Source organism: Canis aureus, chromosome 3 (genome assembly GCF_053574225.1).
Source record: "Canis aureus isolate CA01 chromosome 3, VMU_Caureus_v.1.0, whole genome shotgun sequence".
Lineage (NCBI taxonomy): Eukaryota > Metazoa > Chordata > Mammalia > Carnivora > Canidae > Canis > Canis aureus.
In genome coordinates, this window is record NC_135613.1 from 38,905,223 (window position 1) to 38,922,305 (window position 17,083).

Consider the following 17,083-nt stretch of genomic DNA (forward strand, 5'->3'; position numbering starts at 1 on the left):
AGTTTCAGAGTTTGGCTGTGGGGATGAATGCTGGAGTAAAGTGGAGATGAATGGTCCTGGAGTTGGAAGCATTTTGAAGCCGTAAGACTCAAGCATTGGATAGGTCATGTAAATTGATACTTAAGTTTTCCAAGATATTGACAAATCTCCAGGTAGATGGGAAGACTAGGTGATCTGGGTCTCAGCTTCATTTAACATAGGGATGCAAGCAAGAGGCCAAGGGTGACAGCAGTGAGCTGCATTGGATGTGGGCATGATCGTATATCTATCACCAGATGGTATAAACCTCAAACGAGCAAAGCTTTTTGCTTGCAGATGGAGGAATAATTGTCTGGAAATGATTATACGGAGCCATGAGAATATTGACACCCAACACCTTCACTAGCCCACCCACTCCACCAACCTGAAATGTACCCAAATATATGCTTGTCAACTCTTGCCTTTTAATAAAGCTTCTAGGTAAACAGGGCTTGTTTCAGTTGATGGGTAGATAGTGGTCTTAATGATAACTTTAGATTTAAGCATTTAATCTACAAAACAAGCCTATAAAATAAGTATTAAAGCTCCCATTTTCAAAATGAAGAATATGAGACTCAGAGCACTAAATGGTAGAGCTAGCATTTGAATTATGGTCTCTGTATCACTGAAGTCTTTGTTTTACAGTGAATGGTTAAGATTCGAAAGCTGTGTGTTTTCCTCATATTTCAAGTGGGGATATAAAGTAGGTAAAATGTTTAATACTGTGCTAGGCCATAGTAAGTACTATGTTAGCTACTACTACTAATTATTATTATTGTTGTTGTTGTTGATTTATAGTTATTATTATTGTTATTTGAGTTCCAGAACTCTCAGAAATATCAGCAGGACCCTTTTTCCCCAGTCGATAATAGATCATTAGATGGGTAATGGCTTACCGTTTTGACATCTGTAGTCTGATGCTTGTAGTAAGAAGCTTGATATTTTGGCTTTTAGAAAACCCAGAGGAGGCAAGTCGAGCTCAGGTAAGGAGGAAGAATAGTTGCTCACCTATTCATATTTGGACCCAACCCCTAAGCAGCCAGGCCACATATTAGGACCCCACCTCAGAATATTGTAGCAATGGTAGGTAGCCTTCCCTATTGTAGAAACACTCCCCTGTGCTAGTTTGTTGTGGTTAAATTTGGAGTGAGACTACGCCTTACTGGAGAAACACAGTGGGCATGTTGCCTCTCAGAGTGGGCCGAGTAAAAGCCTAATAAAATATATCACAGAGTAATTGCTTCACTTGTCAACTGGGAGTTAATCAAAAAAAGACACGTGCATGAAACCAACAGATTGCAGACCTGGCAAGACTTTAGAAATAACTTAATCCAACCCCTTCATTTTACTGATAAGGAAAAGGAGTCCCAGGGAGGGGAAAGGTCTCACTCAGGGCCATACAGCTGGCAGGAATTTTTTTTGTTTCAAAAATTAATATGAACAATCTTTCTCTACATCAATGAATCCACCTTCCTGCCTTTGTAAACACAATATAATGACTATAATTGAATTTGTCTTTGACAGTGGAGAAAGTAAGCTTTTAGGGTCTTACAGGGCCCTAAAGACATCAGGGGAAGATAAATTGTCATGGACTAACCCAAAGATCTGCAAATTGACTGGCTGTGGAATAAGGAATAAGCCTGGTCTTATTCATGAGTTAAGGCAAGTTTTAAATCCTACCTAAGCCACATATTAGCTTAGGCAAGTCACTTAACCTCTGTGAGCCTCTGTTATAAATTTAGATAATAAGGCCTTTGTCACAGAATGTTTGTGAGCATTCAGTTGAGGCAAGTCATACACAGTGCCTTACTAAAATAAGAATCAAATAAGTATATATGTTCAGCTAATGTTTAACTAATGCCCTGCTAAACACAGAGATACATCAATGAATGAGAAAGCCAAGGACCCTGCTTTGATGGAGCTTAGATTCAGGAGGGAGAAGCAGAGGTGAGGGCCACAGAGGAAGAGGGGGACAGTAAATGAAGATGCACATAAATTAGCAATATAATTTCAGGTGATGCTAAGTGCTAGGAAGGGTTTTAAAGAGAAGAAAATGAGGTGATCTGATAGATGTTTGGTAGAAGTGGACTGTTTCAGCCAAGTGGCAAAGTCTGGCCTCTTCAAGATTTTTTTAAAAATTTTATTTATTTATTCATGACACAGAGAGAGAGAGAGAGAGAGAGAGAGAGGCAGAGACACAGGCAGAGGGAGAGGGAGAGAAGCAGGCTCCATGCAGGGAGCCCGATGGGGGACTCGATCCCTGGTCTCCAGGATCACACCCCAGGCCGAAGGCGGCGCCAAACCGCTGGGCCACTAGGGCTGCCCTGGCCTCTTTAAGATTGTATTTGAAGACACCCTAAATTATATGAACAATCCAGACAGTCGAACACCCAGAAGGGCATATCTGGCAGACCAAGAGCAGGCAGGAACGAACTTGCTATGTTCAGTCAATAGCAAGATGCCAATGGTTTCCAGCATGACCAGGACAGTGAGTGAAAGAAGGTTGAAGATGACAGCAAAGCATGATCTGGAAGTTCTAGTCCATTCTGCAAAAATCTGAATTTCATTCAAAAGGCAGCGGGGGTCCATTGCTGTGTTTAGTAGTCAAAGCAACTAATAGGAAAAAAAAAAAAACTAAAGATTTTATCTCCATCCATGATTCCTGGCACACAGATCCAAGGAATCTCTGGCATGAAAAATGATATATACTTTTGCATACTGATGAGATGACTGGTGCCTGGGGATCACAGACAGCTTCCACTTGGGTTGATTCAATCAGTGGCTAATGATTTTTATCAATCAAGCCTATGTAATGAAACCTCCAAAAAAAAAAAAAAAAAAAACCCTGAACAACACGGTTTGGAGAGCTTTGGGTGGTGTACCCCACAGGGCGTGGGAGTGCCCACCCCCTCATCCCCAAACCTTGCCTATGCATCTCTTCTATTTGGCTGTTACAGAATCATATCCTTCATAATAAACCAGTAATAGTAAGCGAGCTGTTTTCCTGGGAGCTGCTCTGGCAAATTATCCAATCCAAGGTGGGATGGCTGTTCATGAGAACCCCCAGTTTATAGTCAGAAGTACAGGAGGGACTTGTGACACATTGACATGGCAGGTAGTCATGGAGGACTGAACCCTTAAACCTATAGAGTTGAACGCTAACTCTGGGTGGTGTCAGAATTGAATTGAATTGAATTGTAGGACAGTTGTTGTTTGTTGGTGTTTGGAGAGGTGCAAGATTGATTGGTGTGAGGGAAAACCTCCACATGTGATGTCAGCAGTACTCTGTGTAGAAAAAGCCCAGAGAGACTTAACTCACTCATGGATTCATTCAACAAGTCATTATGGATTACCTATTCTGGCTGGGCACAGTTTTCAGTACAGTAAATAAATCCAGTCAACCCCCCTGGCCGCGTGAAGTTTGTATGCTAGTAGGATAATAAATATGTAAAAATGTATGGAGCATTTTCCATGTACCAGTACCATTCTGAGTGCTTTACCTGAAATAACTCATGATCCTCACAGCAGTCCAGTGAGAGGTGTATTATTACTATCCCCATCTTTAGAAGGGGAAACAGAAGTTCTTAGAGAAGTTAAATCATTTGTCCCTGATGATATAGCCAGTATAAGTGGTAATGCCCAACTCCAGACTCTGGCAGTCTGCTATAGTCAGTCTATCGTTTTAATCACTGCACTATATTTTCTATTCCTGAAAAATCACTCTGACTGGCCCTGGGGCCATTAGGGGCTATTAATTAAGTCAAGAGACTAGTCAGGACGTGGTGGTTCAGAGAGGGGGATTGCTGAAATTCTTAGCAGCGCTGCAAGAAGGTATTATCATTCCCACTTTATAAATGGGAAAACTGAGGTTTAGTTCACACATCGGGTAAGTTAGCAGAACCCAGATGCAATGCCAAGCCTATCTCCAAAACCCAGTATCTTTCCACTAGCATCTCCATCTCTTGAAGCATTGCAGAGCCTCTGCACACCCCGTCCTTTATGATCAGGAGGCTAGTATGAGGTGTATTTGCAGTCAAGATTGGGAAGCTGGGCGCTTCAATTTTGTTTCTCTGTTTGGTAGGCATTATGTAATTAAAGTTACATAAAATATGAATATTCCAACACATTCACTCATACATGTTTATAGGTGTTTCTTCTTTTTTACAATTTTTGGATTGATATACATGTACATAAAGCAAAAACACACAGATCTTAAGCACACAGTTTGATGAGTTTTGATAAATGTGTACACCCATGTAATCACTACCCCTAAACAAGAGCTATGTGTGAATGTGTGTGAGTAGATAGGTAGGTGGGTATGTAAATATATAGATAGAACTTAAAATTATAAGTGAAGTGAAACTCTTCACATCATGATTAATGATTAGGACTTCTCCCACTCTTCCTTTCTCCCATTCCGTCTTGCTTCTAAATTGACCTTGTTGTCATCAGTGCATGGAGGTTACACAGAATACCAGGTGCAGGTCAAAAGATGACTGTATCGAAAAGAAAAAAAAAACAAAATAAATAAAAGAACAACTAGCCATTTCTTCATGTTTGTTGGAGGAACAAAATCACATTGCTATACTTTCTGTTTTTCTATGGAGGGGTCATGTGCTTCAGCCCACACATTACCATGTGAACTTGTTTTCCAGTAAAATGACTCAGAGTTCGTCAAGAAGGCAGATTCATGTATTCAGAGCTATGTGTCAGCATCTCTGGAAAAAGGTACAATGTACTATACTGGCATATTGTGCACATGCACATACACACACACACACACACACACACACACACACACACACTTGCAATTTTCACCCAGGGAGTTCACACAATTAATAAGCAGCAGAAATGAGATTTGAACTCAAGCTTAGGGGACTCATTCAAGGGCCAGGCTTTTTGTATTAGAGGGAAGAGAGGCGCATCAAGTCTGAGTGTGGGGCTAAGCGATGGCTTGGAGTTAGAACTGGACTTGAATTCTGGCTTTACTACGTATTGGCTTTATGACTTTGGGCAAATGACTTGTACTTTATTCTCCCCTGATTCATAAAATGGGGATAGAGATGATATCAATGTCATAAAATCATATTGAATTCAGACTAAAAAGGTCACATACATAAAGCAATTAGCTCAGTCCACAGCCTAAAACAGTAAGCACCTGGGAAATGTTGCCTTGAACCAGTAACATAGCAGTGGCCGTGGGAGTTGACTGCTAAATCAACGGATGCCACATTTTTGAATCAGTCAAAAACATTTCAAGCTTGCATCCTCAGTACGTGGAGACTCACTGATGGAAAGGCATAGGTGTGTTCTACTGTACTTGTAGATTATATACACTGTAAAGCAGATGAAATATAGCTGAAGTAAAATATTTCCAATTCTTGCCTATTATGATATTTTCATATTAACACTATACAATACCTAAGGCTGTATTACATATCTAGAGCCAGATGGGTTTCTAATGATTTCTAAAGTCTTTTGATGATTTCTGAATGACTTTGTGTATGCCTGTGTATCTATATCTCAGGCAGTATTCTAGATCATTTTCATTTCTTCGCAGTTTTTATCTTATCTGACCAGGTCTTCATTGCTTTTTATATTCTAATATGAAGAGCTAGTACCAAGGGAAAGTGTCACTATTTTCTTATTTACTTGGATCTGAATTATCACCATTACCTTTAATCCATTGACCAAATCTTTTTCAGCTGCTTGTCCATTTTATGAAGGTTAGCTTAAATAAAACAAGGTAATAAAACTAAAAAAGCACTTAACTAGAGCATGTAAGTGACAACATGGAGCAGATCTCTGGATGCTGGGACCCCATGGCAATCACCGTGCTGTCATCCCCTGTATGGCATAGAAATCCCATACTTCTTTTAAGAAACCTGACACATCTTATGTGACTCATATCTACCCAATATGTACACCAACTGACCAATCTGGTGACAATCTGCCTATTAAATGCTGGTAAAGCTTAACTAATTTCTTTAGACTAGAAGTCACATAAATGGCACTTTTAGTGTTTTCTCCTGGAGTCCTAATGGCGTATCTTGTGCACTCCCTGGAGTACATGTATGCCATTTCAGAAACACTGGCTTACATGGTCTTACATTTCCCCTGTTATGAAAGTCCTCACCTTTTCATTCAGCAGCTCAGCAAACATTAACCAAGCACATATGAGAACTAGGACCATGCTAGGCTTGACATCTGCAATCACATGGTTCTTGTCTTTGGGGGAATGCACAGTAGAGCTCCCACCAGGCTAGGTCCTGAGTATTCTTCCCTGAAGACTGACTCTGGACACTCCCAAACATGCCATGTCCTTTAGTGCCTAGGTCTAGACTACCCGATAGCCTTCCCAAATTCTTAAGGCCACTGTTTTGCTTCCCCTGGCTAGGGGAGAAGGTACTAGATCCCCCATTCCTCAAATTGCCCGTAGTAGTGTGTCAGCCACTCATGGGATCCCCTCTTCTCCAAGGGTATTGAAGAGCCCCTTTCTTCCCTTACCTTAATTTCCTTGCATAACTCACCCCAGTGAAGCCTAGTGCCCTTTGCTAGCTCCCAAGCCAGGCCATAACACATGAGAACTGGGTGTTTCCCATGCCCACGCAGGCCTGGTGATTACTGGTGCTATGGCCCAAGAAGTGGTGAGCAGTGTGTGTGGACTGGTATCTCAGCCTTGACACGGCAGGGAAGGGTCAAACCCCATGAATGCAGTCTTTCATGACCATGGTACAGGGCCCCTATTTTTTCCTACAGAAACCCTTGACTTGCTTTCAGAAGTGACGATCAAATGTGAACTTTCATGGTTTATTTATAGCTCTGCCTTATAGAGAGAAAGAAAAGAAGTGATTAAAATGCGATTTTACAAAATATTTTGTTTTTAAAAAGCATTCATTGTGTGGGCAAAAAGGAAAGAGAAAAGTCACTGTATTCATTGTGCTGTCTAGACTCTCAAACAAAGAGGGTAGCGTGCTGCAAATTAAGATTGTCCAGCTCCTGCCTGCTGACAAAAAGTAGGAATTTTGAGGCCAACTTCAAACAAACCCTTTTGAACAGAAATATATTGTGGGGGGGTGACTATATTTAGCACGTGTCAGCATTCCCATAATAAATTCATATTGTTATGCTGTGGTCATTTCCAGATTTATTGCAGCCAGTGGGTTCCTGAGGTTTTGGCTTTATATTAGTTATTTGGAGAAATGAGAAAAGCCAGCAGTGCTGTGTCTGATGACAGCAGTGATTCTCCGGGCATCCTCCTTATTGTGTCCAATACCCGTAAGGAGCCCTGCCTCCCAGGAGACGGGATGAGCACGAGTTGTTTTGAGTGCCTATCTAAGCATAACATTTTTTTTTTTTTTAGAATGCAGTATTTTTTTATTATCCTTAAATTATCAAATCCACATATGCCACTGTAGAAAATTTAGAAAAGACAAAAAAGAGAGAAAAAAAATTGCAACCCATGCTCTTGAACCTGTTAACGTTCCGATATATTTTTATCCAGTGTTTATTGTGTGTATATAACTTGTGGTTAGGACAAACACGATTCTTGAGATAGAAATGATAAACAACTGACTTTTTTACTCCCACCACCCCCTAACATTTAGGCAATAGAGCAAGTTTTTCTTCGCTCTGGTTAAAAATCCTGGTAGTTGTATTGTTTTCTTAGATAAGTACAAAGTCGATCCTAGGTAATATAAGTTTTATGGTCTCCTTAAGTTGTGAGACATAGCCCAAACTCAGATATTAGATTATCAACGAATATTTAATAATCATCATATGAGTTTTCATTCAAAGATGAGACATCTCCCCACTTCCCATTTGGGGTCTGCTACACATGAGAAGACGTAGCTGGGATTGGTCTTCTCTCTTCCCTGCTGACTCCCTCTGAAGCATAATCATTTTTGTTTTGTTTTGTTTTGTTTTGTTTTGTTTTGTTTTTTCTTATTCCTTTGAGGTAGTTGGAGAGTATACAGGAAGAGAGATCAAGGGTTTAGAAAGTTCTTGTCTGATCAGTTCCCTTAGCCTATTAGGTGTTTGTAGCCAGGCTCCATCACAGAATTTGTTTTGGAAATTCTCTACTTGTAGAAACCTCTCACTTTTCTTGCCCTTGTTAATGCTACCCTACTCTAGTTGACTGTTTTCCCTTCATTCCTAAGACACGGAATAAATCATCTCAAGCCTTATGCACACTCCCACTGCCTCATGAGGTGGCCATATTGGATGGTATCTGAGACAATCCATGACAGCTCTCTCACATGTGGGCCACTGAGGGTCCATGGGAACCAGCCATGCTTTTTGGAGCCTGACAGACTCTGACAGTGCTGGCTGATTCCAGTGCTGGCTCCTCCACTTCTACACTGAAGCTGCCGGCCAGCCCTTCTCTTCCAGATGGGAATTCCACTCAGTCCATTGTGTCCCACAGTGAACACCTATCAGGTTCCCTGTTGTTCTCAGTAAAGCCCCGCTCTCTTGACTAGCCAATGGGGAGACTCACTCCTCCCTTGAAAGTAGACCTGATGATACACAATAAAACAACAATTTGCTCCTACAAATCTCTCTCTGTTCTTCCATGTGGGTGAAAGTTTTAAGAGTTGATTAATGGGTCCTCAACGACCCTTTTTTTTTTTTTTACAGATTCTTCAGGGTGGTCTGTTTCCAGCTCACTTTGGTATCTTATATCTGTCAACTTTAGATCTCAGCCAAAACTTCCATTTTCACATTTTGTCACATGTATGACCCTTAAGTTCATTCATCTCATAGACATTCCCTGAGTGCACACGATATACCAGATGCTGAGTTTGGCAGAGGAAATAATTATCACAGTTCCTGTCTTAAGGAACTCATAGACTCGTCAGGGAGGCTGGTATGTTAACAAAAAATTGTGGTACTATGTCATAAGTGCTATGGTAGATGGTAGCACAAGTTGCAGGGGGAGCAAATAATTCAATCTAGGTGGGAGGTAGGCGGCAGGGATGAGTCAGAAAAAGCCTCCTCAGTGGAGTCAATACCTGAGCTCAGTTTACTGTTTAAAGCTATATTTGTTTAGGGGACAAAATAACCTCTTTTAAAGCCTTGAGAATCTCTAGTGCTGGTGTTTATTTCTCGATAATTTATTTTACAAACAGGCAAAGGTAATGCGAAGAAGGGAAGAAAGCCCTATGGGCTGCCATTGTATTTCAGTGGGAAAGGAAGGGACATTTTATGGAGCAGCTTCTATAATACAGGTTTGCCGGGTCCCACCCATGAAGGCCATCTTGGAATATCATCTCAAGGCCTCGGCATAAGCTCAACCCAGAGTAGTATTTCCCAAGGGCGTTTTCAGAATTCCAAGGAGGTAGAGGAAGCAGAAGCCAGTCTGGGAGCCCTGCAGAGTGTCACTCCAAAAGAAGAAGTGAGGACAGACTAGAGGACAAGCGCCAGAGTTGGTGACGGGGGATTGCTGAGGCCATCTCCACAAGATGTGGGGTTTACTTGAAGGGAATTGGAACTTAAGTCTGTGAGGGAAAATACAGGGTGAGCAGAGCTCTTAAAATATCCTTGTGAAGTGGAATAGCAGCAACCTCACTAAGATGTGTTTGACTATTTATCCCTCCACAAAATGGCCCCAGATTGTCTTTTTTTGGTTCTTTTAACCATGGTTTCCTTTTCGGTAATTTTTCATAATTTAGAAAATCTCCTTCTTCCTTAAGACTGCCATTTCTTTCTGTTGTCACTGTGCTTGCCAACCTCAGCATCTCTGATTCCTAGTCAGCACTTTTAAATCCGTTGAGGGCTAGGAAACCAGAGAACTCCTTCAGAATGTTCTTGCCATCGTTGGGGAAGAGTTGCTAGAGCATCCTAGCCAGAGTAGAAAGTATGTATAAATGGTTGGTAGATGAGAAAATACTAAGTTTCCTAACCCTTGAATAACTACTGAAAAGAAGTTCATCCACTTCTAGCAAGGTGTTTATCACCCTCTCCTTTGATCAGAGTAAATGTCTCTTCCACTCTATGGTGAGCTCTGTGATGAAAGGGCCCATGTAATCTTCATCTCTGCTTTCTATATATGTTGAATGCTGCACTCAACACATACAAGGGACTTGGATTTTTTTTTTTTTTAATGAATATTTTAGGTGTTAAGTAAACAGTAAAAAGATAAAGCTCCTGGCCTCATGTAGCTTGCATACTGGGTAGGGCAAGGAGTAAGAGGAACTTAAGAAACATGTAAACCAGTAAATACATGGCATACCAGAAGGGAATCAGTGGTAAATAATACATGTAACATAAAACTTATATAATAGATACATAAATTATTTCTTCCCCAACTACTATGTAAATTTTCGCAAGACAGAGAGTATATCTAATGCAAATCTAACATAATGTCTGGTACATAACAATTAGTAAATATGTGGAATAAAAAGGTGTACATATGTGACCCCAGGATGACTACATCTTTAACAATGAGTTCAATAGCCATTCCTAAGGCAGGCCTATCTGAGAAGTTGTGTCATGCCATTGCTTGTCATCTCCCTAGTCAAGTCTGTTGGACTCCAAAGTTTGGGTTCACTCCATTCCTTCTAACTTTTCCATTGCCTTACCAGCTTTAGGAGACTGCCTAAGAAAGCCTAACCCTCTCATTCCTCTAATGGAGCCCACACGAGCTGTGATTGGTCTTGATGCCACACATATCAGCCATGTCCACACAGACGCTGCAACTCAATGTCTACCTGATTGCCCCATTGTAAAGACAGGAATGTCCTAAAGTCACAGTCCACAGCTCAAGTAAATTAGACTCAGCCTAGAGGCCTCACACCTGTGTTCACAGTTTTAGAGAGTGCTGGAATAAGGCCTTATGTTGAACAGAAGAACTCTTAAGTATGTTATCCTAAAGAGCAGGTGTGAAGTGGGGGTCCAGGGTCCACCTAGTTATTGTTATCTTGAGTTTAAGTAAACAATGGCCTTAGTGACTGATTGCATTGCATTGTTAAGGCCTTGTGTCCAGGTATTGATAAGGGAAAATCGTTTCCTCCCACCACTCCCTTCAGGTGATCACAAAGGTGCTTTGCCTTTGGGGTTAGTTAGGCCCTGGAGCCCTCAGTACTCAATCATGTATTAAGCCAAGGCTGTGTGGCTTTGGCTTAAACATTGATGTAACTTTTAATGTTCATTAATGTTTATTCTTACTACCAATGATAATATGTTGAAAAAAAAAAAAACGGACTAACTGAATATCTTAAGGGGAGTAAATTCTAATTAGAATGTTCTTGGGCAGCCCCAGTGGTTTAGTGGTTTAGCGCTGCCTCCAGCCCAGGGCATGATCCTGGAGACCCGGGATTGAGTCCCACATCAGGCTCCCTGCCTGGAGCCTGCTTCTCCCTCTGCCTGTCTCTTTCTCTCTCTTTCTCTCTCTCTCCAATAAATAAATAAAATCTTAAAAAAAATAGAATGTTCTTGCTTGTGACAAACCTCACCTTGAGTTCAGCTTTCCAACTCAGCTCTTTGTGTTCTGTTTTCCTTTTTGACAGGAGGCAATGGCAAGAATGAGCAAAGTTGGGAAGGTTGTGTTTCCCAGACTTGAGGATAAAAGGTAAGTTTATATTTTTTATATGCACGATGCTGAGGAATGAGGACATTCAAAGACATGTAACTGGAGAGCTAGAATAAGCCTTGGGGGCCAGTAATCCAGTTCTTTCCTTTAATAGGTGATACGAGTCCCAGAGAGGTGAAGTCACTTTGTTACCTAAAGTCATGAAATAGCTAGGGCCAGACTTCGGGGTCAAATACAGATTTCTGAACCCTCAGATCAGGGTTCTTTTCCCTAGGTCATTAGCAGCAAATTTGGTCTTCAGTTCCGAAATGGGTATCTCTTATATATTCCATCAAAGGGCACAGTAGCATCTGTCTGTCCATCTGTCCTTTATATCGCTTGACACTGGGGACTATAACATGACCTTGATCAGTATTTTAATCCCAATTCACAAAAACTAGTTTATTGAGCTGCTGTATTCAAGGCATTATCCTAATTTGCCTATATGCAAGGTTTCCAAGGGAATGAGACATAATCTTATGTATGCACATAGATCATTTCAAAATGAAAGGGTAAGTTCTACAATAGAAGTACTACCAGGTAAGAAAGTAGCCTTTAAGAAAGAAAGGAATGTGACCATGTAGAGGTGAGAGAAAACTTTTGAGAAGAGATAAAATCTACCCTGACTTTAATGCTTAAAGGAAATGGGGAGAACATTCTCAATAGAGGGACTAACATATGCAAAGTTATAAAAGTGGGAATGGCATGCCATGTTCAGATAACTTATAAACAACTCAGAATTCTGAAATACAAAGTATGGGTTGGGGACTGGCAAGAGGTAAAATACAAAGGAGGGAAGGTGGAGGGGGTCATCTTATAAGGAACTTTGAGGCCATGCTGGAGACCTCAAACCTCATCCTATGGGCAGATTGGGGATAGTGAACTTTAGGCAGTGGCAAGACCTGGCCAGATGTAGATTTTAGAAAGATCCCTCTCGGAGGTTGGATTAGAAGGCCCACAGGTAAAAGCAGAGAGGCCACACAGAAGGCTTTTTCAATAATCTAGTGATTGATGAAAACAACTTCTATTAAGCCATTGGTGATGACTATAAAAATGGAAGGATAGGGGTGCCTGGCTGGCTTGGTCTAAAGAATATGTGACTCTTGATCTCGGGGTCATGAGTTTGAGCCCTACATGAGGCATAGAGATTACTTAAAAAATAAAATCTTCGTAAAAAGTAAAATAAAAATGGAAGACAGTTGTGCAAGTGACTTTACAATTATATTTAATATTAAGTACAAAAATAAATTCCACCTCTTGTAACAGGCAAAGGTGTTGATCCCACCAAAGCATGGTCGGTCTTTAACGGAATTGAAAATGCCCATGGAAAAGCAACCCAATTTCTTTTCCTTTTCTTAAAGAAGGTCTCCAAATGCAGTTGGATTGTTAACCCCCTGAATATAAAACCCTCTCTGAGAAATACTGAGGTCAGAGAGGCAGGCCATGACATCGGGGGAGCTCAACTCAGGAGCATGGAGAAGTTGTATTTCCCAATGGCCTTGGGAGTCTCCGCTAGCAGCTTCCTTCTTTTGTAGAAACAGATTATTCTTCTCCATCTCTCTGCTGACCCTCCCAAGACATTTGAGGGAAGTCTATTTTTAAGTTCCTTCAGCAAATCCACATGTTCTTTTGAAAAGAATCTTTAGCTTCTTAGTCAGCTGGGAGCACGCCTCTGGAGGCAGCACACATGGTGCTCTGGCACCATCTACAGGTGGCCCCAAGGCTTACAAGTAGAAAGATGGCATTTCCTTCTAAATGACTCCCTTCGTCTCATTACCTCAAATCGCATTATTATCTCTATGAGACATTTACTTAGGTCTGTGCTACACAGAAACCACTGACTGAGTGTGGGGAGAATTTGGAAGAGAGAGGATTCAGCTTATTTTAAAATTCAGGATCACAGAGAACACAATCTAGTGACCATGGTTCAATATGCTTTTTAGAAGATCCCAAATCTCATCGTCATGCCTAGACTGAATTTATCTGTGCACTCAGAATAGTCACTTAAAAGTGCTGTGGAAAAAACTTGTGCTTTGAAAGGCACTATCAACCATAAAAAGGCAATTTTCAGAATTAGAGAAAATATTTGTATATCATATATTTAATAAAGGATTAATACATAGGATATACAGAGTCCTCCTAAGACCAAATAACAACAACCGAAACAACCCAAATCAAAAGTGGACAGAGATCTTGAATAGATATTTTTCTAAAGATTATGTTCAAATGGCCCATAAGCACATGCAAAGATGCTCAACATCACTAATCATTAGGGAAATGAATGTCAAAAACTATAAGATACCACCTCACACACCTTAGGATGATTACAATCAAAAACCAGAAAATAACAAGGGTCAACAAGGATGTGGAGAAATTAGATCTCTTGTCCACTATGGGTAGGAATGTGAAATGATACCACCACTGTGGTGGTTCCTCAAATGTTAAAAATAGCATTACCGTATGATCCAGAAATTTCACTTCTGTGTATGTACCCAAAAGAACCGAAATCAGGATCTCAAGGAGATATTTATACACACATGATCATGGCAGCATTATTCACAGTAGCTAAAACATGGAAACAACCCAAGTGGTCATTGCAGGTGGATGGATAAAGAAAAAGTGGTATATCTGCACTATTCAGCCTTAAAAAGGAAGGACTTTCTGACACATGCCTCATCATGGACAAACCTTGAGAACATCATGCTAAGTGAAAAAAAGCCAGTCACAAAGGGCCAAATATTATATGATTCCACTCATGTGAGGTACCTAGAGTCAAGTTCATAGAGGGAGAGAGAAAGTAGAGCGGTGGTTGTCAGGGGCTGCAAGAAGGAGGAGAATGAGGAGTTACTGTTTAATAGGTACAGAGGTTTAGTTTTGCAAGATGAAGAGAGTTCTGCTGATGGAAGGTGATGATGTTGCATAACAGTGTGACTGTACTTAATGCACTGCAGTGTACACTTAAAATGGCTAAATTTCATGTTATGTGTATTTTACAAGAAAACAATTTTTGAAAAAAGAAAAAAAGCACAGGGGAACAATGTGCCTTGAACCTCAGCTTTCTATGTGTAAAAAAAGGAAAAATACAGTCTATCCATCTTTTGGTGTTCCACGATCATGGAAGGATATAAAAAAAACATCAATCTCTGTTTATGAGCACATTGCAGCTCACACAGTATTTCATGTCTAAAATTCAGTTACTTTATGATGTAGGTATGGTTATCATCCTTCTTAAAGCAGGGAAACTGAGACTTACACCATTTAAAGTAGTTGCCCAGACTTCTCTGCCTACAAAGCCAATGCTTCTTCCACTGTACAAGGAATAAGACCAGTGAACAAAGTTGCTGCAAAATTGTCAGGATTAAAATGGGAAATCTTCAATGTATGAGAAGGTTATTGACCCAAGCTCCCTTCGAGCCATTTTGAGATTCCAGAGTCAGGAAATCCATCCCATATAACTAAGAAATATTTAATGTTAAACTGTCAGAGGATATCATTAGAAGGAGAAAATTTCTGTCCCCTAAATCATTCTATGATTAATAACTTTCAATGCCCATAGAACTGATTTTGGTGGAAACAACTTATCACAAGATTGATGATAATGTTGGAGTATTAATTTTTTTAAAAAAAGTAGTGATCATAACTATCACAGATAACACTTACTAAGATCCAGGCACTGTTTGAAGTGCTTTTCATGCATTACCTCATTTAATTCATATAACAACTCTATTGAGATAGATCCTATAATCATTCTCATTTTCAGATAAGGAAATTTAGACACAGATAGATTACGTAACATACCCAGCGTCACACAGCTAGTATTGGCCAAAATGAGATTCAAATCCAGGCCTCAGAGTTCACCTCTTAACTCTGTATTTGGCCCCATTACAGCTCATAAGTCTCCTGGGGAAGACCCATATTAATCTGTTTAGCTCTGCATGTTACAAGAAGTCCCTACATATACGCAGGGTTGCTTTTGCAATCTCTTTCTTCAGATTCACAAGCTTGCACCAAAAATCCTTCCTAAAGACTTCTTTCCAGAACATTCCGGAATCTACTGAGACATGCTAAATTGGCCTCATCAACCCCTCACCCCATGTCAGCTCCTCCCAACCAAGAGGAGTAAGGACAAAGTTGCAAGTGTTCATGTATGATTTGTCATAGCTGCTATTATCCCTTTCAAAATCAGGCTGCTCTGCCCTCTTCTCCTGGTCAACACCACATTCAAACAGGTCCAGGGATAACAGGTCTACCAAGACCCAGACAAAGAGTAGAAGGAGGGCAAAGTCCACCCTGGGATGCCTGGACAGCAGGGCACCTCTAGAGGGAAGATATTAGTGACATTTTCACGGGGTTGCACTTCCAGGTAAAACAGTCTGCAAAGGAAACGTAGGTGTGGAGTCCACAAAGGGTAATGAAAATCTTTGGTCTCATCCCTGGTCAGACTGTGGTTTCTAAACCAGTCATCAGACCTGGGGCTAGTCATATCTGAAATATTTATTGAAGCTGTGGATGAGCGAGGACCTGTGTTGAGCCTCAGCCTCTTAGTGTGTTACAGCTGAGGCCGTGAAGTCAGACCTCGGTTTGCATCCCAGCCTTGCCCGTGTGGAGCTAGACTACTTTAGATGTGCCTCTCTGAGCAAATGTCTTTGCTTCGACAATGAGGATAATAACACCCCCGTGTAGGTTGCAGATATAACTATGAATCATGCTGATCCATTGCTCAGGATGCTATAAGCATTCAGAAAATGAGAGATGTCTGCCCAACCATAAGAGATACATTCCTGTTCTTCTAAATCTAAGGGGAAGCTGCATAACGGTTTTGTCTGAGATCATTCAACATATTCATTTTTCTCCCGCAGATACTATGACAAGAAATATCAAGTATTCCTGAAGCTGGTTGAACACCAGAAGGAATATGCAGCGATCATGAAAGGAGACTGAAGAGAGTTTGCAGGTGCCAGTGCCAGAAGGTTCTGCGTCACTGCATTAGGGACCTCTGTCTTCTCCTCTTGTATTCGAGACCCTTTAAGTATCACTTTATTTTTCCTGTATCATCTTTTAATAAAGACAGCTGAGATGTGTGCAACCAGAGCTGGAGTCTTCCATTTCAAAATACCACTGGTATGTAGTTTCTGCAGACACCACCATAAAGACAGACATTTTGCATAGTGTCACCGGGTCTCCTATGGCAGTAGACCTTGGGGCATATTCAGTCCAGGCAAAGCTCGTACTTGTTAACTACGGCTGTGTCAGCCATTGAATGAAAGATGTGCACTGCTGTAGGTAGGACATCTAGTGCTTATTTTATAGGTGGCCAAAAGCTTATTATTAACTTCTTATTTAGATGTAATTTCAAACTTAGAGAAAAGTTACAAGAATAGGAATTATACCAGAAACACCCATACAACTTTTACCTTTTTACCCTTTAATGTTTGATTTTTTGTTTGTACGTTCTCTCCACACACATATACTTGTATACACATAAGTGAATTTTTG

At 40.7% G+C, this 17,083-nt stretch overlaps 1 protein-coding gene across 26 annotated transcripts in view; it reads left to right on the plus strand.

The window, feature by feature from the left end:
- FGGY (FGGY carbohydrate kinase domain containing) overlaps nt 1-16,678 on the plus strand; it is a 413,890-nt gene extending 397,212 nt beyond the window's left edge. For all 26 annotated transcript variants that reach the window (XM_077891975.1, XM_077891990.1, XM_077891976.1 and 23 more), the window contains 2 exons: nt 11,526-11,587; nt 16,447-16,678. In XM_077891975.1, coding sequence (XP_077748101.1) covers nt 11,526-11,587; nt 16,447-16,528 — 144 coding nt within the window. In that variant the 3' untranslated portion in view covers nt 16,529-16,678. The remainder of the gene's footprint in view (nt 1-11,525; nt 11,588-16,446) is intronic.
- Nucleotides 16,679-17,083: the final 405 nt, after the last annotated feature.